This window comes from Athene noctua, chromosome 6 (assembly GCF_965140245.1).
Source record: "Athene noctua chromosome 6, bAthNoc1.hap1.1, whole genome shotgun sequence".
In the NCBI taxonomy this organism is placed as follows: Eukaryota; Metazoa; Chordata; class Aves; order Strigiformes; family Strigidae; genus Athene; species Athene noctua.
Window position 1 is genome coordinate 29225743 of NC_134042.1, and position 24933 is coordinate 29250675.

General features: G+C 40.4%; 1 protein-coding gene across 1 annotated transcript in view; it reads left to right on the forward strand.

The window, feature by feature from the left end:
• Nucleotides 1-24933, forward strand: part of NRXN3 (neurexin 3) — a 1027951-nt gene that overhangs the window by 475198 nt on the left and 527820 nt on the right. The window contains exon 17 of the mRNA XM_074910039.1: nucleotides 6576-6695. Coding sequence (XP_074766140.1) covers nucleotides 6576-6695 — 120 coding nt within the window. The remainder of the gene's footprint in view (nucleotides 1-6575; nucleotides 6696-24933) is intronic.

A 24933-nucleotide genomic window follows, 5' to 3' on the forward strand; every position in this document is an offset into this window, starting at 1 on the left:
CTAGGGGATTTCTGAAGTTTATATAAATGAAAGGGGTAAAGAATGATATTTGAAAGACTAGGAAGGATACATGGGCTGGGACAGGTGTGAGAAGAAAAAGCATCCTGGAAGTACACTGGGGTGTAGATAGCTTTAGGATTAAGGTGTTCTGTGCCATCTATTAAAACTGTGGCAGGGAATTTGGGACTTGATTAGACATCAGGAAGTATTGTGTGTCTCTGGCTGCAGCCACTGTTATTCTCTCTAGTCACTTGTGTGTCCATCAGAATTCAGAATAGATGCCCAGTAGTTCCTGCTCAATTTTTGATATCCATTGAAGTGGATGCAACGTGAAGAGGAGGTTCTGAAACTAACAGATTTGATTGTTGTTTTGAGTTTTCCAGAGTCCTTAGAACCTAAAGGCTTGTCACAGCTGTGCAGATTATTCCAGCTCAAGCTCATATTGTTACAGAGGTCTTAACCCTATAGGAATATTTGCCCTTCAGATGAAAACACCTGATAATCACATTGAAGCCTAAGGGGAAATGTTTGTCTTGAGTACCTAATGTGGATTATTGGCTTTTCAGGAAACCAACCTTTGCTAAATAGGTTTGGCTGTTTCAGAATAGGCCATGAGGCCTGGTACTTTTGTACTGTGTGATTTGCAGTAGAGAAGGCTGTTTTGCCAATTGACTGTATTTTTCTTTTTCACACACAGTCCTTTCAGTTTTTCCTTTCTGTTTTTAGTTTCTGTCTCTGCATGTCTGAATACTGTTTATTCCCTCTACTTCATCTGCATCTCCTTGTCCCTTGTTGCATCTCAGATCCAGGCATACTCCCTTGTGTGCAGTTGTCTTTTTGTTGTATGGTTGGGTGTTTGGGTTTTTTGTGGGGTATTTTTTTGGTTTTGTGTTCTTCCCTCACCAGCATGTGTATGAGCACATTGCTCAAGACCTTTTAGGTTGCTTAGAGATCTTAAGACCATTGAGGTTGCTTAGAGATGGAGAGTGGCAAGATGACAAAAGAGAGGAAGATAGGTACATGCCAGGTTTCATGGAGGGGAGAGAAACCCCACCATGTTGTAGATCCATCTTTATTGCCATTGCTGCTGATTCCCGTCTCCTGTCACCTTGAGGTAAATGTGCTTTCTGTGAGAGATTGCATATTTATTAGTTTAACTAGTCCTAGTCCCTGAAATTTTTAAGACAGCCACATATTTGGAACAGAAGGACTCAGCATTATAACTGACATCAGGTGAATGGAGAGTTCAGGTTCTGCTGAGGCAGTGGAATAAACATCTGTATTTTTAGAGGACTACAGAATGCTGGCTTTTGAGTTATTTCTAACAATGGGTAGCCCTAATTATGGAACCTGCTAGATGTCTAACCATATTTAGGTGATGATGAGTTCTTAATAAAATCTGAAAATGAGAGAGATTGAAGAGCTGGTATTGCAGTCCTTGAAAATCCCTTTTGTTTTTTTGGTTGTAGCTTGCTCACTTAAAGTTACTCTGTGATATTCCTGCTTTCTATCACCTGTTACTCAAAATACAGGATCTAACTTTTTGAATCGTGCACTGAATCTTGAATATACTTTAGTTTCTTATATTTGTGTGAAGTAGGTGTCAACATGCCACTGTTGGTATTTGACAGTTACAGCATATGAGATATGGTCCATCCAGTGAAGTGATGGTTCCACGAGATTCAGTCTCAATTTTGATCACTTTTTTACTCAGAAGAAAATTATTTTTTTCTAAATTATTCTAAAATTGGAAAAATTAGCTGGATTAACTTCATTTCCTCCTTAACCTTCACTAAGAGTGAGTCCTGGAATAGTTTTATATTCTGCCTAGTGCATGTGGTTTCCAAGACCTGATGCCTCTCTGACCTGTACTGGGCCTGCATGTTGAATTTAAAAAAGCAGACTATTGATGGTTATGAAAGAGGAATGCTGACAGAAGTAGATTGTAGATTTATCATAGGTATAAATTGCCCACCATAGTTTCTGGCTGGTAGTGGTAGAGATATTTCAGTGCTTGATGGCCTTTGCAATTTAGGAACTGTAGGACAAAAGAATCAACTTATTTTGCTAAGACAGTTAAAATGTCTTGTGTGTCTCTTTCTAACCTCTTTGAAGTTACAAGGGAAAAAGAGCATTTAGGGAGATGGAGAGTGAAAATGCACCATGGTGCCATTGAACCATGCCTGTTGCAGATCTTCATCTTCCTGAGAAAATAATGTTAACACAGCTGGTAGATTCCTTTCAGTAAGAGTGAATTTTCAATGTGTGAAGAAAGGTATTATGTGCAAGATCAAGAATGGTTTGCTTAGCTTAATGCTTATTGCTAGTTATGATCAAGGCATAAGGCAGTTGTGTTATAATCCTAAAGATACTGATTCCTCATGTAACTCGGAAGAATGATAAACACAATGCTGTCTTTTATTCCTAGAGTTACTTTCTCTGCAAAAAGCTTTCAAATGACACAGCAGGAATGACTTCTCTTGCCAGTGAAATGTGCCCACCTGTGGGATGAAACATGGCAGTTTTAGCAATGTGCAGCAGTAGAACTTTTGTTAGTTTCAGGGCAAAGAGAAACCTACCATACAGCTGAAATTACAGGAAAGACTTAGGAAGACAAAGTAATTTTCTCAAGCAGCATATGAATAAGAGATCTGGCTACTTGTGCTCTTCTAAGGTGATTTTCTTCAAATACTTAATGGCTAAACTAATAAACAAACCATACATCTAGCTAGGTAACTTGGAAGAAAAGTGTAATATGGGACTCCTTTCTAGGGAGGAAGACCCAACAAGATCTCAGACCCAGCAAGTCCTCAGATACTGAGCTGTTCCAGTAAAAATCAGATATACAGAAATAAAGATCAAATGGACATTGTCGATGAATTTGCTTTGCCATCTCATATTCCTAAGGAGCCTCCTCTGTTAGTAGACTTAGTCTGGACCGGAGGAGACAGAGCAAGTTACGCTTCTGCTAGCAGGGATGCTTTTCTGCACTGGGCACTTCTCCACTTTTCTGCTGTATCTACTGCCCACTCACTCCCCTTTCCAGTGTTCATGTGGCATGAAGACAACGCACCAAGCCCAGCTACAAACAGACAACAAAAAACAAGGCCTTTGAACAAAAATGCACTCAATGGAAATAGCGTTGTTAGGGTGTTGGAAATTTCAGGAGAAAATTTAAAGTTAGCATGCATATTTTATTAATTAAAAGTATAGTGTGACTTATCAAATGTATCTCCGATTATTATGTGAAGACTAGTTCTAAAACTTTGCTTTTAAATGTTTTGACTGCTGTAAGTGTTGCCAAAGGAATGAGATTAAAAATAGACCTGAACCCTGATGGCACTGATAATTTAGAACCAGTTTTACTGCTGTGTATATATATATATATAAATCGTTTGTTGTCTTCTCTTTTCTTATTTGTTAGCACTAAAGGGCATGTGTGTGGTATCACAATCTTCATGTTTTATAAGCCTTCCTGTGCTTCTGTTGCTTTGCTCCCTAATCCAAAATCCTAATCCCCTGTGACATCCCTGTTAGCTGCTCTGAAGAAAATTCTGTTGCTACAGATGGAGGATTATGACATCAGGCAAGGATTGTAAGCAGCGGGAGTAGATGAACTCTGAGACAAAGATCCTTTTACCATGCAAATGGCCCATAGTACTAAGGAGTGAGGCAAAGTGTAATACCCAGCTTCTATGCTCTGCCATCACAACTGATTAAAGACAGTAGATCAGGCTTTGAGCTTCCTCGTGGTATTTTCAGGGTTTCAAAATTTCTCATCATTGGGTTGTTTTTTTTTTTTTTCTTTTTCAGCTGCTTTGAAAATACTGTTTTTATCTTCATAGTTGGTTTCTGTAAAATGCAATTCAGAAACCACATTACTAGTCATGAATTAAAGTCCTTTGGCTCTCTGGAGTCTCTCACTATGAGCACCTCAAGCCACAGGTTCTAGACCTCTGGCAGTCTTACTCCTTGAGTAGGGTACTGGTCCTTTCTCTTGTGGCACCTAGGCAAAGGATATCCCTATTAAATGATGCTTCTTGTCAAGTGCAGTTATTGATTAAGGTGTTTTCGGAAGAGTGTAGGGAGAAAGAAGAAATGCTGTCATTGAAACTTCTGTTTGGTTTTGCTTCTATTTAATGGTATTTAGAGTTGATGCTGAAGCAAGTTTGCATAGAACAACTGCTTTCTGTTTTTATTTTGTAAATATATATATAAACTTGCATGTTTATACCTCTAGGAGTATTTGCATTCATATTTAGGGTTAAAGGTTAGATAATAGGATAGTAAGGTACAGGAGAGGTATTAGTTTCTTATTCCTTATCCTCAGATAACTCAGACATTTTAGGCGAAATGACAACTACTAATCTATTGCTGATTGTTAAATGCCATCCCTTCTTTTCCTGGGCCAGAGTAAGTCTGAAGCAAGTGTCAGACCTCAACCTGATGCATATGTATCTATATAGTTGTATCCATGTCTTCTGTAAGTATAAAGGCAGGAGTGAGATGTTTACATACAGGTGCCTATGATCTGTTGACTTCACACTGTGCCAGTGGGACCACTGGGATTCATAACAGCTGCAAATGGGAGTCAGGTGGGTAGGAAGAGGAGGTGGAGGGGAGGAGAAAAGCGTTGAAAAATGCTGCTCAACCTTCTTTAAGTATGGTAACGCATAGTTTGCTTGATGTGGCTGCTGTTGATGCCTGTTTTCAATAGGTGAATTTTCTTTCAGGGATTCTTCTTGTCTGCTTTTGTTATCTACACTTATGCTTCTACCTAGAGGTTTTGGGCTTTTGGTTTGTTTTTTGGTTTGTTGTTTTTTTTTTTTTTTTTTTTAACAGTATAACAGATCATGGAAAAACTCAGGTCTGTGTTAGTGTTCAGTTAAACTCTGCCTACTGATAATCATGCGTCCCATCTCATTGCAGGAGAGATGTAAAGAAACATGGATAGCTAAAAAGCTACTGAAATTCACCCATTCTGTTTTTACAGTGGGGAAAGATGTTCTGGTGGGAAGAGCAGGAACTCTGCACTAAAGCTATAAGGGTCCATTCCTGTTTTGGCCTTTGAATTGGTGGAAGAAACATCACATGACATGGGACTTCCAGTTAGATGTGGGTTCTACAAAGGCTTGTAAATGTGGAAGTGCCCAGATGCACAATCTGAATATCAAAGATGCTGTATAACTGTGGGATTCGGTGAAATCTGGCTGGTGTCAGATGGAGGGAGGTTGAGAGGTTTCGTTTTGGGTTAAAATATCTGAAAATTCTGTCTCCACTTTGGTGTGTCCTATCTCATCCATAAAGTACAGATAGTGGTGCTGATGTGATGAAGAAGTAAGGATGAAGACTAGGATAAGCCTCATGGAATTGCTGTTTCTAACAAAGACTGTAACAGAAGATGCTGGCATGGGTAGAACAGTTATTGCTTTATTTTTATGCTGTTGTCCTAGACTGAAGTGGTTAACAAACTGATCTCAGGCACCCTAGCTAGTTGATCCTCTATTATTCACTCTGTTTCTTTTGTTTCTTCTTCTTTTCCAACAAGTGCAGGATATAGAATAGTAGGTATTTCAAATATAGTTGTATGTTTATTTGAAGTACTGCACAATAGGAGCAATGCCTTTGTCTAGAATGCTGAAGATAAAATACTTCCCCGGGAAGTAACTTCTAAACTTATGGTCTTAAAATCTATGGTTTGCAGCTTCACGTCTACTCTCAGGTGTTTCAGAATGCAACTACCTCCTTGTGGATGATATACTAGCTGTCATTGGATCCGTCTAATCTAAGATCACTTTTTCACCTGCTGCTTGCGTTGTGTCTTTGAAAGGTTTATCTGAATAGGTTTGCAGCTGTTAGCTCCAAATCAAAGAGCAATGAAAGGCTCTTCTGTTAGTAGTAGCTGCTTCCTTCTTTGCTTCCTCCAAAGTCAGTGTAAACTAGTCCAGAATAGAGAAGTATCATGGATTAATGTCATGCCCTTCTGAGGACTTTATTGACATGTTTCCATAGGTACATATGTAATACGACTGGTCAGAGTCTTTGTGTGTTTTTTTGCTTGTTGGTGTGTTTTGTATTGGTTTGGTTTTTTCCTTATCCTGTCAAACAAAGCTGTAACCATCTGAGGCTTCAAAACTTCAGTTTGAATCCACATATCAAGGTTCTTTGTGTAGGATGAGACATTGTTCATGGGCTCATTTCTACAAGGGGATCAAACTTCCAGGAAAGCATGACAATGTGGCAGTGTTTGTTATCCTTGCATGACACAATATTTTACAGTAAATTTCTTTGAGCAAGCACCGAACACAAGTTGGGCCTGCCTAAGAGAGACTATGTTGCTGTTCTCTCTTCCCTCTTGCTCTGTGTTTGCTGTTTTGTCGTGGAGTGTAGAGTTGTCTTTGTGCTCTTTTTACCTGAGTTTCTTGCATGTCCAAGAATGGAATGTTGTTGGTTAGTGCTTTTTCCCTTCTGCATGAGGATCCTAATAGTAATGGTAATGATGAATTGGAGCTTTTGGGAGCCTAAAATGATTCTCTCAGCTTTGTTTCACCCTTTTCTTGACATTCCTTCTCCAGGACCGAGCACTACCTGCCAGGAAGATTCCTGTGCGAATCAGGGCATCTGTAATCAGCAATGGGAAGGCTTCACCTGTGATTGCTCCATGACTTCATATTCTGGGAGCCAGTGTAATGACCGTAAGTAGGCTTTTCCATTGGATTGGTGAGCTGTGAATTCTGATAGATGGGAGCACAGAGAACACATGATTAGCTTTACTTTCAGTTGAAATACAACTTTCCCAGTGTCAAAGCCAAACTTGGTTTCCTGGAAAGTTTCTTTGAAGCATACAGCAAGTTATACTTTTTTCCTTGTTAAAATGAAAATATGCAATTTGGTATGTCTTGGAATCCAGATCAGTTATCGTAATTGATGTTAATGGAATTCCTGGTTTAGAAAAAGCAGGAATGAATTCTGTGTATTGTGTGTAATATATAGGTACATAATGCCTATGTTTTGTGTACTGAATTATACTTCGAGGTTTTCATTCAAACCTTGGTGACAAAGACATGGAATCCATGTAAAACTGCTGAACAGTATTCTTGATTGTCTTCTACTGAATTACTAGCTGTATGCTAATATGAAAATTTGGGTACTGTTTGCCAGAATGTTCATTTAAAACCGGGTGGTCAATTAAACATACAGCGACAGTATTGTGCTTCTTGGCATATTGACTTGCTTCATCTCAAAAGATTGGATGTTCTTCTTAGCTAATTACTATTAAGATCTCTGATAAAATAATTGAACAAAACCCTGAGGCCTTTCTTTAGGGGGCAGATAATGAGCTTTCAGACATCCCCTGTGCTCATCCTGATGTGGCCTTTGTTCCTGCCTGGAGGGAGCAGATCAGTTCAGCTCTACTCTCTCCCCACTTCTATTATTTAAGACAATAGTTAGTTCCCTTCTCCCTCCTTGCTCTGAGGCAGAGAACAAAGGATCATGTTATGAGTGCTATAGTAAGTGTAACAGAAGGTTTCATTAATTTGGTTCATTGTGTGTGTAAATTTTTAGACCAGAAAAGGTTTACGGTCTACCCTGAGCACCTGCATTGCATAAGCTGCTGCTTTTCGTTGAGGGTGTCTGTGGTAGACATTAATAGAGGTACCAGCAAGGTCCATTCAATATTGGTGCCACAGCACTGCTCTATCTGCAACCCTTCCCCTAGAAGTTTGAGATGTGGCTGAACTGATGGTAAATACGACAAGCCGTTTAACATGTGGTGAGAGTCTGTTTCTGCTGAAGGCCAAAAAGCCTGTTTTTCTGAGTCATTTGTAACATATGCGGTGTTATCTGAATCGGTCTCCCCTTTCTCCCAGCATAGTTCTCCCAGACAGAGTTTGGAAATGTCTATCAGCATTTGTACTTTGACAGGGGCTGTATAAGAAGGGTAGTACAGACACAGATTTATAGGCTGTAATGCCACATGTGGTTTTGGGTTGTTTTAGAATCCAGAATGACACCTTTGGGTCCAGAAGAATCACTTCATGTTAGAGCCACGAGATTTGGCTCCGATTTTCTGCATTTTTGTTCTGGTTTGCTTTTGTCAATTGGAATACCCGGTTTCCCATTTTTGCACTTTCAGTCTTTCAGTTTAGACTTGCTAAGCATAGCACATTATAAACCTGTTGTGTAAAAGAAATGCTACTTTGAATCCTGTTGGGTTGCATTTAAGTACATGTCCAGGAAATCTCTGAACAGATTATTGATACTGTCGGTTTTGTTTCTAATGTGCTGGGCTTTGCAGCTCCAGAATGTCACAGTGCCCTTGTTATGCTGTTGCTAATGATTTAGAGCAGGCTTTGAAGTGCCAGGAAGCCAGGTTCCTGTGTCAGTAATTGGGAATTCCTTGCTGCTTTCTGGAGCTGGCAGCTGGAAACCATGCAGAGCAGAGACAGGGGTTTGATATGAGTGGGGGTTGTGTGGGCAGTGTAGTATCCAGCCACCTAGTGTCAGGCCTGTCTGGTGATTTAGAAATGCTTACGGAGGATGTGGGTTTCAGACTGGTCCGGAAAGGTAAGTCATGTGGATTCTTCCTGGAACACGAGAAGACTTCAGCCAGGATCTTCAAAAAGTGCGTATAGTATCTTTTTGTGGTTATTTTTTGTTTGGTTGGGGGTTTTTTGGGTTTTTTTTAGTCTTTGCAATGTATCAGGACATTGAAAAGACAGTTGTACTCCTGGTTGCCTGATGAAGATAAAGTGTTATGGTTTGTGGAGAGGGAGAAGTCTTCCTTCCTATTCCTATCTGTTAGATATGTTTGCTGTTATACCTGAGTCTAATGGAAGTACAGGCACTTGTATTTTAATTGAATTAAATGTTCTTTAGACTGGATTTTAGTACAAGTAACGACAGGTGAAGTCAACTTTTGTGTAACCTGAAGCCTTGCTATTATTTAGAAATGCATCAAGCTCTTTGGTAGAACTTTTTTTTTTTTTTTTTTTTGTGACAGGAGTCTAATTCTATTACTTGAGTAGATGGCTATTTTTTTTTTTTCTATTTTATGAGCAAATTGTGGTCTTTCACTGATGTAAATATGGAATATTGAAGTCAACAGAAGAGGTCTACATTTACATCATGGAAACGGTAGCAAATGAAAATAAATATATTTTGTCTTTCCATTTCTGTTAATCAACTCAAGCATCCACACTGGAAAATTTGCATTTCTATGTGTTTGAATATTTCAGTGCCTCTAAGTTAGGTAAATGGCATATCTAGTGTTCTCTTCAGTTATACTTGATGCTCTTTTTAGATCATCCCCAATTAACTATTGGTAAGTGTGACTGGTTATTTGCTAGTGTAATTTAGTGTTATCGATACTCAGGAAAGCTTGGTGTGACAATATGTTTTTGCTTTTTCATTTTTGTCCCAGGAGTGGGTCATTAAGCTTCACAATTCAGATGCAACTGGCTTGTAACTTGTTTCTGAAAGGTGAAGAAGCACAGGTGGCAGAGACGCATGTTGTACATCTAGAGATATGTTTGTACATTCACTAGTGTTGCTTAACAAGGCAAAGATTTAAATTCCTAGTGGAAATGATGATACAATCTTAATTTTTAGCTGCTGTGGTGTAGCTTTTTTATAGATGTTCTTCACACTGTAGGAATCAAGATTCCTCAGAATAAGAAATTAATGGAAGCTATGGGGGCAGAAGCTCAGTTTTAATATGCTTCATTTCTTGTACAATGTTAAAAACCAAAACCACCACAGACCCCCCTGCCCTCAAATGTATGTTAGAATGTCTGTTATACAAAAGCGAATTTGAAGGTCTGCCCTGCATATTAGCCAGTACTAATACCTATAAAGAGAGGCAGGGATATTAGAAGTAATGGTACTATTTGGGATATGGTGGTTTCATTGTCTTTGCCATTTAAGATCTGTTCTTAATTTTTTGAAGTGTTTCCTCATTCTTCAATCTTTAGAGATGTTTTAATCAGTCCAGCATCACATTCAATAAATCTGGGCTTTCAATGTATTCTCAGAATATCTTTGTTACTCTTAAGATGTAGGAAATCAGCATTAATATACTGCAATTGATATTTAGGAACATTAAATAACCTTAGTGTGTCAAACTGTGGCTTAGACTGTTTAAATGTGTAACTTTGAGCAGATAAGGTATCAGAATTAGGAGTTAACCCACAATGTTAATGATGTGTCTTGCATCTGAGATGAACTCCATCTTGTTACTGTTCTTTACTATGACACAAGATCAAAACATAGTAGTTAGAGACTCTAGGTTACCCAAGATGTGGCACTGGTTTAAACTGCTGTCATATCAAGAGCTTTACGGGTTCTTTAACTTATGTTCTTGTCTGTCTGGTCAAACAATGACATTTTATTTTCTGCACAGAGAGACATAGGCTTCAGCAATCTAGCTAATGGGAATGGTATACATGTGTTGAATTAGATCATGGAAAACACTGCTTGCTACTCAGTGCCTCATGCAGATGAGTAACACTGAGGGTCAAGCTTTCCAAAAGAAATTGCCAGGCTAACACAAGTATGTATTAATGGAGGCTGTTTGTCTGTAAAAGATCAATAACCTGCAGCAATGACTAGTGCAAGCAAAGTATAAAACACTTTTTCAAAGAGCTTTTTTTATTGAAACAGTTAAGTCCATCTGCTGACTATTGGCTGGCTTTATTCATTTATTTAGGAACTCTAGGTTGTACTATCCACCTGGTTTAAAAACAAAATTTCCATTTGATTGGTAAAAATAAAAAGGCAGTCCATGTTTGTCTGTCCTCTCTGTGTGTATCTTCTTCATACACTTCCAGTCTGCATGCTTTTCAAACAGCCTGTTGATAAGCAAAGCAATCCTCCAACCTTCTAGTGTGATTGGTTAAATGGTGATTATTTTTTGACTGGGGGAGAGGTAGTATTCTGGGCTTTTGTTCTTTTTGTGCAGTAAGTTGTCTTATTTTTCCAAGATCCCTTTCCATGGGATGCATAACTTACATGCTTCTACTGTCTTTCTGTGAGTGACATTAGGAGGAGGGAAGGTTTAGAGGGAGAGGGAGTCATGATGACTTTACTCTCTGTTCATTAAGTTAGCACTGTCACAGTGTTGTTGTTTGAGCCCAGACGGCCGTCCAGCACTGGGAAGGAGAAAAATGAATCAAAATGCTCAGGAATGGAGATAAGGACAGAGAGGGGTCACACCCATTAACAGTCGCAGGCAAAAGACCAGCTCCTTAGGGGAAGAGAAAGATTGTCACTTTAATTCAAACCACTAACAATAATGACAACAGACAGAATGGAACAGTGAGAAGTGTTACCACTCCCGCTCCCCAAAACCCTCCCACACAAACCCAGAACACACAGGAACAGCTTCTGATAGCTTCAGTTCTGTGATGATAATGAGTGAAGCTTACTCAGCAGCCAAAATCTTTTCTTTCCTTGATATAAAAGGAAGGACATCAAAATTATCAGAACAAGTCTAAGACCAATACTTGAGAGTAAAGCACAGAGCATTTTGGATTGAATGAGGAAGACAAGCTGACCTCTGCCACGTGTTTAAGTGAGATGTCAGGAATGTCAGAGCAGACCCATCCCTCTTCCACTAACGCCTGCCCTTTTCCCCCCGCCTCTACATAAGTGAATGAGTACCTAAATGGATTGGTGCTTCTGCATGTCCTGAGGGAACTGGTGGATGAAGTGGCTAAGCCACTGTCCATCATATTTGAGAAGTCATGGCAGTCCAGTAATTTCCTGCTGCCTGGAAAAGGGATCCATTTTAGAAAGACGAATAAAGAGGACCCAGCGAACTACAGGCCGGTCAGTCTCACCTCTGTGCCCAACAAGATCATGGAGTGGATCCTCCTGTAAACTATGCTAGGGCACATGGAAAATCAGGTGGTGATTGGTTACAGCCATTCACTAAGGCCAAATTGTGCCTGACGAATTTGGTGGCCTTTTGTGATGGAATTACAGTGCTGATGGATAAGGAAAGAGCAACTGATGTTATCTACCTGGACTTGTGCTAAGCTTCTGACGCTGTCTTGCATGACATTCTTGTTTCTACATTGGAGAGACATGGATTTGATGGACGGACCACTCATGGATAAGGAATTGGCTAGATGGTTGCAAAGAGTTGTGGTAAATGACTTGATGTCCAAGTGGAGTGTGGTGATGAGGGGTATTCTTCAGGGCTTGGTGTTGGGGCCAGTTTAACATATTCATTGGTGACATGGACAGTGGGATTGAGTGTACCCTAGCAAGTTCACCAGTGACACCGAGCTGTGTGGTGCGGTTGACATGCTGGAGGGAAGGGATGTGCCATCCAGAGGGACCTTGGCAGGCTTGAGGCGTGGGCTCGTGAAAACCCCATGACATTCAACAAGGCCAAGTGCAAGATCCTACACGTGGGTTGAGGCAATACCAAGCACAAATACAGGATGGGTGGAGATTGGATTGAGAGCAGCCCTGCGGAGAAGGACTTGGCAGTAGTAGTGGATGGAAAACTATGACCCAGCAATGTGCACTCACAGCCCAGAAAGCCAACTGTATCCTGGGCTGCATCAAGAGAAGTGTGGCCAGCAGGTCGAGGTAGGGGATTCTCCCCCTCTACTCCACTGTCATGAGACCCCACCTGGAGTGCTGTGTACAGCTCTGGGGCCCCCAACATAAGAAGGACGTGGACCTACTCGAGCAAGTCCAGAGGAGGGTCACAAAACTGACTGGGGGGCTGGAGCACCTCCTTTATGAGGGCAGGCTGAGAGAGTTGGGGTTGTTCAGGCTGGAGAAGAGAAGGCTCTGGGGAGACCTTATAGTGGCCTTCCAGTACTTAAAGGGGACTTACGGAAAAAATGGGGAGAGTCTCTTTATCAGGGAGTGTAGCAATAGGATGAGGGGTAACAGTTTTAAACTGAAAGATGGCAGATTTAGTTCAGATGTAAGGAAGAAATTCTTTACTGTGAGGGTGGTGAGGCACTGGACAGTTTGCCCAGGGAGGTTGTGGCTGCCCCCTCCATGGCAGTGTTCAAGGCCAGGTTGGACGGGGCTTTGAGCAAGCTGGTCTAGTGGAAGGTGTCCCTGCCTGTGGCAGGGGGGCTGGAACTGAATGGTCTTTAAGGTTTCTTCCAACCCAAACCGTTCTATGATTCTGTGATATTCTAGACTAGCTTGCAAAAATGCTGTGACAGAACCAAGCTTCCCTCACCCCTGCTTAAAGTGTGTGGCACAATAGTAATTAGAAGAGACTACTAGCAGGGCAAATAGCTAAAGTAGTAACTGTTACTGTATGGTGATGGCTTTATTCTGATGCTCTTATGAATCATTTGCACTCCACTCTTGTTTTGTCTGTGCCACTGATCAGTTACAGCGCTCTCCCTGGCAGGATTCAGACCCCCAGTTGAGAGATGGACCCCATTCCCTCTCCCTTAGTATTCTGTGTTTTTCACCATCTGAGCCAATTTTTGTCCAGACTTCATGACCTCCCTTAATGTCAATGCCAGCATGCTCAGCTTGATTTACTTACAGAAACCCTATTCATTGTTCATGTTTAATTATCACCCATTCATTTCTAATGTGCCCAGCTTATCACTTACTGAGTCAGAGAGCAAGAGGTTGCTAGTGTGTAGAAAATAAATCTCCATAGACTTCATTAGTCATGCATGGCTAAACCAGTCAGCTGTTTAAATATCAGCACGCTTAGGGATTTGCCTTTGATACTACAGAGACATCTGCCCTATGTGAAGCAAGAGTCACCTCTGATTTATCTTGAGTGAATCATACTTTATTACAGCAGGTCAGGCACCCTGCCGCCTTCTTACTTCCCTCATGCTTTGCCCTTGCTTACTCAGTGCTCTTTTACTTACCCTCTACTGTAACTAGTGTTTTCTGGCTGATGGCTCATTTTCAGTTCTTACCCTAAGCCTTTGGTCTCTTCTGTCTCTGAATGACCTTATGCTCTGAGAATTAGGATAAAAGGGCAGGGAAATGCAGCTGTGTACTTTAGTATATGTTGTAATTTGTACCATTGTGATTTGGGCTGTGAACCCTGCTTTTACCCTTCTTATCACTGTTTCCTTTCATTTGCTCTGCAACTCCAAGAAGTGTAACATCCTTAGGGCAAGGCTCTAGTGCTACTTCTTATTAAAGCACCATATACTTTTCTGATGCTTAGTTAATAACCCACTACATAATTGCTTTAGTACTTGAGTGGTTTAAGAATGTTGTTTGCTTTTCTGTGTACTGAAGGGCATTTCCCCTTCCTTGAGTAACAGCTGTAAAACATTAGATCAGGCTGCAGATCAAGAGCTTGCTTGCCTCATGTCCCTTTGGGAGCAATCCAGTATGGGTAGTGTTGTCAACATCAGAGGGAGGAATTGGGTGCCCCTGGTTTGGGTGAGAAAGAGGGAATTTGAGTGACAAGTGCTTTTTGGAATTGCTTCTTCTGCACCTTTCCACTTCTCAAGGTGCCCTGACAGAAGCCTTTCCTTTTTTTTTCAGTTGTGAAAGCTAGCCAACTTTATCCTTTTGTGATCCCCAAAATGCAGCTAGGTCTCTAGTGAGTAATTTAATTACAATTGCTTCAACAGCTTGGCAGAAGGACCATTTAGGATGAGAGCTGCAATCAGTCACTGATATCTGTGCACACCTGGCTGCTGTCAGCACATAAGCTATGGTCCAGCCGTGCTACAGACTTCAATAGGATGGAAGGAGTGAGACTTTTTACAGGTGGCAGTGATTACAGCTTCTGTTATCAACCTTTGAGCAGTTCAAGCAGTTACTTAATTCTCTTCCTGACACTGCTCAGCATCTATGCCATTTTCATAAACACGTCACAGAAGGCTCTTGCCATAATTTTGTTCCTTGTGATCTCTGCTCTCTTTGAGTCAATAGACATGATACTATCTGGTAGTCGTAGCAATGATTATTGCTTTTCATATTATAAGTAGCTGAGTGAGTGGTAATGTCCTGGGTATTCTGCCCAATGAAAGATCTGGCCTCCGAAACTGTTCTTTTAGTAATGACACACCCAGGGTGTGATCTCTGATAAGACATTGATGTAAGTTGACAGGAGTAACAGAAATGTGGTACATCAAAATAGGAGTTTCTGTTTGTTCTGTCACCCCAAGCTCTATCTTCCAATGATGATCTCTAAGCACATCTTTCTACTAAATATAAGGTAATAAATTAAGTGTTCTAAATAGTCAAGTGTAACAAGGATTTGATTAATTTTAAATGTAGCATTTTCCTTGTAGCATTCTGTACATGTTCATATTTGCTTTAAGAAGCCGTAAATGTAAAAACTCAAGAATAGGCTTCAACCATCAATTTCACTCTTTAAAGATTCTTTTATTCTTATATCAGCTTCTCCACAGAAGATGGTACACTACTGAATTTGGAAGCTGATGGCAAATGTACGTAGCATCGGATTTTGTAGGCAAAAGTCACCCTGAGCTTGAGGACCATTCTTTTAAGTTTTTAGTGCCTTTTTTTTTTTGTATATATATATATATATATATATATAACGCTATGAAACTTCTGTCATCAATTGTATTGGCCAAATACTCTATATGAATCTCTCACCAGCTGCGGTTTTATCAACATGAGGTGTTTTGGATGCCACATGGTATGCAGATGGTACCTGTACTTCTGCAGAGATGGGAAAATGATTGCAAAAGCCTGTTAATCATGCAGCTGTTGGTGTTGATCTGCAACAGGATACCCCAGTCACCAATCCAGGTGAAAGCACAGGTGGCTTTGATTGTTGCCTCCATTTCTGTACAAATTTGCTGAAATGGGCACTATGGATTATGAAAATGTAATCCTCATGTTGGGCCTAATGTCCTGCCTGGAAGCTCTGGCTTACAGTAGTCTTTGGTACATTTTTTCTCCCCAACCATGTTTTGTGTGCTCTCCCATCTTTGCAGTATCCAACCGAGTTAGATATCTGTGCTTTCAAGCCATTGCTCGTAGGTCTGATGTGTGATAAGTGGAGTGTAATGGTGTTAATGAGATGGGATAGGGTTCACGTAGTGCTTTCCCAGACAACATGGAGTTGTATGTTGTAGCACACGCTGTATTGCCTTCTTATTCCTGTAGGGTTCTCAAGGTGATTATTGTTTATTTCTCAGGCTGCCTACACAGAGAACAGTTTGCAAAGAGGAGCCTGCATTAATGGGTGAGAACAGATATAAGGAGATTGAAGTTGGTCTTTGTGTTTTATGGACTAGACTTTGTTTGCAGTAACACTTATTTATAAATACAAAATAATTTATTTGATATTTCAATGAAATAACTTGCGATTTATGCCAGTATTGGGAGATCAAAATCTGGTGTGGGATTCTGAGTCCATATATCAAATATGCCTATTTGTTTTGTATTTAAGACTTACATATATTTTTATATAATTTTACTGAAAGCTACCTTTAAGATTACAGTCATTAACATGGACAAATGTATGTCATAAAATATTTACAGGGTGCAGGTAGCTGAGAGAACGTCAGTGTGCAGAGGGATGCAGGCAGTGATAGATTTTTTTTTTTTCCTCTTGCTGGCTTTTGAGCCTTCAAGTCTAGGGCTACATAAGGGTGGAGACTGTGGTAAGAGGGAGAGAGAGAGATATCTTGTATGCTTATCCTGTTTTCCCGTTTTTTGCAATGGAAATTACTTACAGAAAACAAAGGCAGGAGTCATCAGAGGTCCTGAAGGAGATTCTTGTTCACTATCGAGGCTGCCTAATGTACTAATTATTGCCTGTCATTGGAAGAAGGCTACCTATTGATCTCCAGTGGAGTTCAGCTGTATATAGGAACATATCTTTATTACATTGCAATCTTGTTACCCAGGAGCTGGTATAATAATCTCAGCTGTGGAACATTGGGGATTAGATGCAAAACCTTAATTACAGTTATCTTAATAATGATCCCTGAGGGGCAGATTGAAACTGGCTGCTTTGGTACCTATGAAACAAGCTTTTTGAGAGGGAGCATTTTTTGGTAGATTTGATTATCTTTGTGGAGGTGTTTCACTGCATACTGACATCCAAGGCCTGTGCAACCACTGGGAGTGGAGTGTGGGACTTCAGTTGCCTTTCACTGTCCTTAGATTTTTTGGATTGCAAAGGAATTTCTCTGATTGTGGAAGGTAATAGGCTTTTCAGTAAAACCCCAAGAATGATCAAATTACATGAATAGTGTGGTTTTGTTCAAATGCCTTTAGCGTCAACCTGAGAGTAGTTGTGCTTGTGTCCATTGAGTAACAGTCTCAGATAATATAACTGACCTCTAGACCGGAGTGTCTTGCCTAGACTCTGGCCTTAATAATACACCTGCCAAATATAAGCAATTTTTTTCTTCCAGAGAGACTCTGGCATGTTGATTTTGAAGGCAGTGTGATTGAAGCTCTATTCTTCCTCTTGTCTCAGGTCTGAAACCTGATTGCAGTGCTTGGCCACAGCAAAGCTGGTGTCAGGTTTGCTGGCTTCCCATAACTATCTGTCATATTTCTTTCCTTTCTTTTTTTTTCTCTTTCAGATTGCACTAAATGACCTTCTGTCTGTTACATTTCTGCCCTGCTGATCTCAGGCAAATGATGAAGATAGATAGCAATATCACAAGCCATCCATCATACAGTTTGTAGGTCCCTTAGAAGCATCTGTGTCTTTAGTAGTTCATCTGTCACACATATTCTCATAATTGAAGACCACAAAATGCTGCAGAAGGCTAATACGGGTATTTCTTTTACTGCTAGAGACTTCAGCAGTCAGGTGCCTTTCACTTGGAAATGCAGACTGTCATGAGGAGTGCCTGCGCACCGGGGTTTAAATTATGGATCTAAGCCAACTGCACGTTATAGAAGGCAGTGTTACTGCTGACATCAGCAAAGACTCATTTTTCTGCTTTGCTGTTGTAACACTGGATTGGTGTTACCAGTGCAGAATGAACTGAGCAGACCTGGGTTTCAAGCTCTTGCTCTGTGTGAATGAGCAGAAGTTCTCAGAAGCAGTGATTGTGATCCCCACTTGGCTGTGGAATTGCTACTGATGGCTCATGTGCATGGAAGATTGTTAGATCAAGCAATTTAAGCTTTATTTAGGCACACCAGAGAACATACTTAGCCCAAATATCACACTTGAGAGACCTGTACTGAACTCATTGTGGGAGTTATTCAAAATGCATAGATAGTATATCATAAAGTTTCCTGTTTTAAACTGGGGTCCAGGATGAAATAAGAATAAACTTGGAAGTATTTGCTAAAGTGGAACTAGGTATAGCACAATTCCTGGGATGGAGCAGAAAGTGAGATCAACTACATCCTCCTCTGCAGACACTCCTGCGTTTGCCTACCTCCTTTAGAAGCCAGGAAATTTAAATGCTTTCTGTTGTAGAGATTAATTTCTAACTGAGTTCAGTCAATGAAGGAGAAACTAAGCAGGGTTTCATATTTTCACTGGTACCAGGAAATTCTTATTTATGACCAGTAAGATGTAAACCAGCTGGGTAACTTAAGTTGCTCACTCTCATATTGTGTCTGGAAGTAAATACTGGGAAGGGTGGAGTAGCTGTCTTTCTGAGTTTCCTCCAACTCCTCCTTCTAAATGGAAAAGGGTTTTTTCCTTTTCTAGTACTGAACAGATGGAAGTATATGTCTTTAGTCTTGGCAAGTTTAATATTTGGAGACTTGTTTTCTTTGCCCACCTTAAACAGAGGAGATTCAGACTTGAAAGAAAAGGGTGCTCACAGCTGCGCTAGGCCTGCTGGCAAATAGCATTCAGTACAGATGGTTGTCTGCCCACACTATTTCTGAAGAGGCCCCCACTGTTTATGTTAACAGTGATGAGTTTGAGAGATAAAAATAGGGAGTTTTTTGTTGTTCATTTGTTCTTTATAGATCTGCAGTGAACTTTTTTTGTAAAGCACAAATTCGATAGATTTGTTAACCTGCTAGAAGAGCAGGCTGTCAAAAAGCCAAGCTGCAGATGTCTGAAGTGCTGAAATACTTATTTCTTGTTTCGTACGCTTATCTTCGCTCCACAAGATGGTGCTGTGTTCCCACAGACCCCAGGCATCCTTCGCTTGGTTTTTGCCAGGCCCTCGGTGGGTGTTTGGAATACGAAAACTTGAAATGAACTTAGAAAGAATCTCTGTCTCTCCCTCTGCCTTTTTCTCCTCTCCCAATTAATCTCAAAAAGAGGTTTTTCAAAATCACCTAAGGCTTTGTATAGTCCTTTGAAGTTTATGTGTTCCTCAATGTTTATTGAGTCCTGTGGCTTTGCCATGGCTTAAGAGAGCTTAGGAAACTCTCTGGAGGCTACTTCAAGATGCCATAGTTTCAGAGCAGCCCTACTAAATAGCAAACAGTAGAGCTGAAACTGTCTTGTTATCTGTGGTCATTCCTTGTTGATAGCCTGCTAAGTCATGAATATGTTTGTTTGCATGTTGCAGGGGTCTTCCTAATTCCACATTAGTTAATTAATTAATTAATTAGGTTTTGTGCAAAAAGTTCCAGGGCTTCAGCCTTTGAAACTTATCTGATCATGTCACTAAAACTAAATTAGAAGTTTTGCTCTCCTCATTTTCCTACCATATGCTTTTCTATTTATGTGGAACCTGTGGTTTTGGGAGCTCTTGTGTTTTTTATTTCTCCTGCTTTCAGTTAGGAGTAGAGAAATACTGGTCTTGGGATACTGTCCTTGCAAGCAAGAAACTGAAAAAATTGGAAGCTGTTGTTAGAAAAGGCTGAAGTCCACTGAGCTTCTGCCACAAGGTGGAAAGACACTCTTGGGGAATAAGAAGAAAAGTCACTTTTCACAAGCTGGCCAGGGTATTAGCTTGCCTTGGATTGCTAAAATGAGTTGAATGTCAGCGTGGAAAGTGGTAGAAGTGAATCATTAGTTATTTTTGAAGTCATGGATAGAAAACTTCCATTTGTTCTGCAGAACAGCTTCCTTCTTTACAGGTGCCTGGGGTGAAAGGCTTTCTCACCCGTTGTGTGTTACTGGAGCCTCCCATTTTAGCCTCCTGATTACCACGCATACCTTCATGTGTTGTAGATACGTGTTCAGTGTCTTCACAGCTCTGCCTCTCACTCCCTCTTGCTTCTGTAAAGAACAGTCTGACCTCACTTGTCCTCCCACTTTTGTTGTTAGCATTTTCCAAAAGCTTGAACTTGCACTTTCCTTATTTTCTGCTGACTGAGAGTGGATTCCTGATTTATAATTTTTAGTCGCAAATCCCTGTAAGTGGTGTGGAGGTGACAAGTAGAGAAGAGGTACAAAATCCTTACATGCCTAAATGAGGCTGAGACCAACTTCCCTCCCCACTTTTTAAACTCCTTTTAACTGGTCCTGTTTAATGTAGAACAGCTGCAACTCCAGGGCAGGTCAGTAAGAGTTTTTTATTTTAAATACCCAAATACCTTTCAACAGGACTACTAACGCACATCTTAAAATTTTCATAACTGTTACATTTCACTCAGCTTGGGAACTTTAGGACCTAACTCAATTGATTACACCATTGTGTAAGGATTGTATCTTGCTCACTTAGCTCAGGACACATTCTGGACGTGAGTTTCAGTTTCTGCCAACAGCCATTAGTCCTCGTGAGCTGTGGCATGTAAATGACATGTCATGCATCTTCTCCAGGGCAAGAGCAGCTTCTTATCTGGATACCTCTGGCAAGGTTTTGAAGTTGATAGTAGTTGTTCCAATGTTCAGAGCTGTTCTCTGACTTCTCACTCAAATTTTAATACCCAGATACAACTTCAGAAACACTTCTGAGTGTGGTCAGGTAAACGTCAGAGAGATTTTTAACCTCAGAGGTGGTGGCTCTCATCGCATCTCAGTCAGTGTCTTGCCTCTTTTACTATGAAAATTTAGCAAAAAATAAAAGCTGGGCTTCGCTAATTGGTTTTTCTCTGTAAGTCCTCCTCAGAAGTTTATCTGGGAATATCTTATCTTGGTGTACTAGTTACGGCTTCAAGGCATAGGGTTTTGAAAAGTATGACCAAGACTTTATGGATAACAGTGTGAGGGTATTTTCTGCGTACAATGTGTCGTTTCCTTTGCCCTCTTCAAAAATATGCATGTTAGCAAATAACTGAACTCTTCTTGCTGTTCCAGTTAAGTGGCTCATGTTTACTACAGATGGGTTATACTGAGCTTTGAAGACCAGAGTGGATCATGTGTCAGGAACTTAAGTGCATTCGGGATGTGACAGCAGGGGCATGGGTGAGGTAGAGCACAAACCATGGTCTGTTCTGTATGGGGACTGTCAATCTAATGAGAATAGCATCAGCCAAGTATAGCTTTTGTCCTGGCTCACCCTGTCACCTCTGGTACAATGCAGACTTCCGACTTCCTTCTTTGTTGCTGTCTTCTCTCTCTGACTTTGCTATTTGGGGAGAGAGTGGGGCAAAGTGTTCTTTGTCTTTTCTCTGTGCTGCCTTCTGAAGGCAGCCCAGGACCGGCACAGAGCCACAGCTTTGAGTCGACAGAGCTTGCAGTTAAACAGTAGGAAGACACATCAGAGCAGGAATAGAATTCTCCAGGGACAGAGTTTTTGAACTGTTAAGTATTAAGCAAACTTTCCCTTGCTCCTTGTTTGCTTGCTTGTTTGGGTTTTTTGTGTGTGTTTGGTTGGTTGGTTGGTTTTTAAGGGCTCTAGGTTCCCTTTGGCATTTCCTGCTGGTGCCTTATACACATTTTCAATCCAGGAACTGCTAACTACAGCAGGTGGTGAGACTTTTTCCTGTCAAGGGGACCTTCCTCTTCAAAAGGCAGTTGGAAGGTTTTAGGGACTATCTAGTTTGGGATTAGTTACATATCTTCCTGTGGTTCAAATCTGGCTCAGGCTCTGAGAAAATAAAAATCATTACACTTTGATGGCAAGTAGATAGCTTATGTTGAGGGATGTTTTGGGGAATTGGAGGGAGATCTTGAAGAGTTCTTGAGGAAGAGCTTCAATTACAGAACAATTCTTCTGCTTTTAATTCTTCTGCTTTTGGCTCTCATTAGGGCTTGTGTTTACAGCAGAGGTCAAAAGCTGAATAAGCTTTTTATGTTGCCCAGGTAAGTAAATGTTACTCAGCGCTGAAAACTGTAGTTTCTTTTTATAGGGAATCAAACAGGAAATTTTGACCAAGCCGCTGTTTATGAGGTCTGGCATTTGCCCTTTGCATTCTTTGACTTGGTTGATGTTTAGTTAATGCTAGTCCTCACAGAAAACAAAGGTTAAGCTCAGATGTTCTCAGAAAGCTGTAAAACTTGTAAACCTGATAGTGGAAATACCTCTTCCTAACTGTAATAGGAAGGTCCTTGGTACCAGAAATTCCATGATTTCAGTTGCTCAGCAGCACAAGAAAAACTCCAGCAAGCATGATCAGCTAAAGTAATCTCCAAAGACATATCTGAATCACTCTGATGAATCCACCTGATAATTATTTTCTGTTTCACACACCAAAGTAAAGGAAAAACCTTCTTAGAGCAAATGACTATTTGTCTTATGAAAGAAGGGCAGAGCAAGTCCCACAGTCCTCCTGTGCCTTGAACCTTCTGGCCTGGGCAGTAAAGCTGTCTGCTCCCTTTTGATCCAAGAAATATCCCATGGCAGAGTTCTGCTGGACTCTCTGAGAAAAGCCAAGGTTTCTCTTTTAATGTGATGTTAGTCCTGGCACTTATTTAACTGCTTCCTTTCTACATGGAAGTTAGAACTCTGTCCCCTGCAACCGGTAGGAGCAAATTCTGACTAAGGCTTTCCCTTGTTAGTAATAAATGGGAAGTTGTGGAGGCCGCCTCCTGGGTTGCTGCAATTCATGTGCTAGTGTCTTTGCTTTAGCCATTCATCTGTCCATGAGCTCAACTGAACTACACTGTTTTGTATTACAAGTAGGTATAATCTTAGGTCCTTCTGAGTCTTCTGTATGCTGTTTGGTAAGCGTCATTGCAGACACAGCTCGAGAACCTGAAAATGTATATTTGAAGTTAGATGGGCATACTGTGCAAGTTCCTCACTGGTTCTTAGAAAAGCATGCTCAGTGTTGGTCAGTTAATCTAAAGACATGCTTATTAATAAGCTTTAAGAAGAAGAAAAAATGAAGTTTATTTTAGTAAAATAAAGGGTTAAGCATTTAGAAAAGAATTTGAAAACAGTTGTGGGACAGGAGCTTCCGAAAGCCTAATTTAAAGCTTTTTTCCAAAACTCTTTCAAAAAGCAATTTCATACTCCGGAATTAAGTTTCTTATTCTCTTGTGCCTAATGTTGGTGTTACATACACCCCTTAGATTTGCAAAGATTTCAGTCAAATAAAATTTTAAAGCTCTGCCTGCCACTTTAGCTTTCTGTATGGATTTTCTTCCATTATTTTTTCACAATTTGCCACTTACCTATTAGAGTTGGTGGCAGTTCAAGCAGGTACTTTCTACTCCAGAAGGCAGCTGTGGAGGATCACCATCTGAGTTTTTGTTTCACTGTTCAGAGTCCAAGTAGAGGATTCTTTTGCTACTCTTGTCTGCCCTTTGCTTCAGAAGAAATGAACCTAAAATGTTTCACCTGCATATTTACTGATCAGCAGTAAAGAAGCCTGGTAAAGACAGAGCTAAACTGTTTAAAAATGGCTAAGTTCAGACTGCATGGGAATGTCCTCCTACTTTGCAAACTAAATGGACCTCTTGATGTTTGCTTACTCCAGCACCATGAGAGGCTAAATATGATATGACTAAACACAGCTGAAAAAAAATCTGTGTTTTCTATCTCTTGCCATACCTGTACCAGTTTTGGGGGATTCTATTTCAGCTTTTCTCTGACATCATAGGAACTGTTCCTGATTGCATGAATAGAGTTTGTAAGTTATCTCATAAATAGAACAGGAAACTATTTCTATCAGCTGGGCAAGGATGCTGAGGGACCTTAAAACCTGAGAAGATTTAGCAAGGAAGGTGACTGGAGGCATGAATATACATATATAAAAAGAGAGTAAAGGAGCAATTCTTCTGTGTCACAGTTGAAGTATTTCTCAGTTGTCTGGGAGCATCTCTGGATGAGAAGGAAGGATTTGCACTGTTTAAATGAAGGAAATTTAATGGTCATTGACAGTAGTGATGATTAAGGCAGTGCTAAAACAACCCCTTGAAGAACCCAGCAATTAAAAAAAACCCTAAACAACAAACCACAACCCCCAAACCCCAAACAACTATGTATCTGCTCCGTTTTTAATGGTCTGATGATTTCTGGTGGTAAAGGTAGGGCGATAGAAGAGGCAGATTATTTCCTTATCCCTTCTGGTACTGCTTTCTAGTAATTGCACAGCATTAGTATGTAATCAGTCAGAAGGCAAATTTTCTAGGAATGTCTCCCCTCCTCCCACCATCAATCCCTTTGCCTCAGTTCACAAAAGAAATTGTTCTTTCTTTGAGGAAGAATTTAGTAATGGAGTGACTTGCTGTCATGAAGGTTAGTTCTAGGTATCTCTGGTATGAGGTATAGCCACTCAGAGTTAGACCTTGTTGTTGCAGCAAATAAACCTTTGGCTCTGTGGTACCCATGCATTCTAACTTCATTGAAGAGAAAGAGTTATTTTGTGAATGAACATTGGACAGCAATGAATATTGTCTGAATGTAGAGAGAAGGATAGCACTACACCATTGCCTAAGTTTTTCCTGACGCTCTGGAAGTACGCAGTAAGAGTAAATAGCTGGAGGTTTGTTTGATTCTACATAGCTTGAGACTATTCCTTTCTGATTTCCTTCAGCTGATTACATACACGTGAGTTGAGACAATATTTTTACTTCCTTGAAAAGGTAATATAAAACACAGTATAATATACTTCCTTCTCAGGACCGATGCAGCCCTCTCTCCTGAAGTACAAATCCAAAGTGTTAGCTGGGAGTACTTCCCTGTCCTACTTCTTGTGCGGGGATCTTGTCCCTAAGTA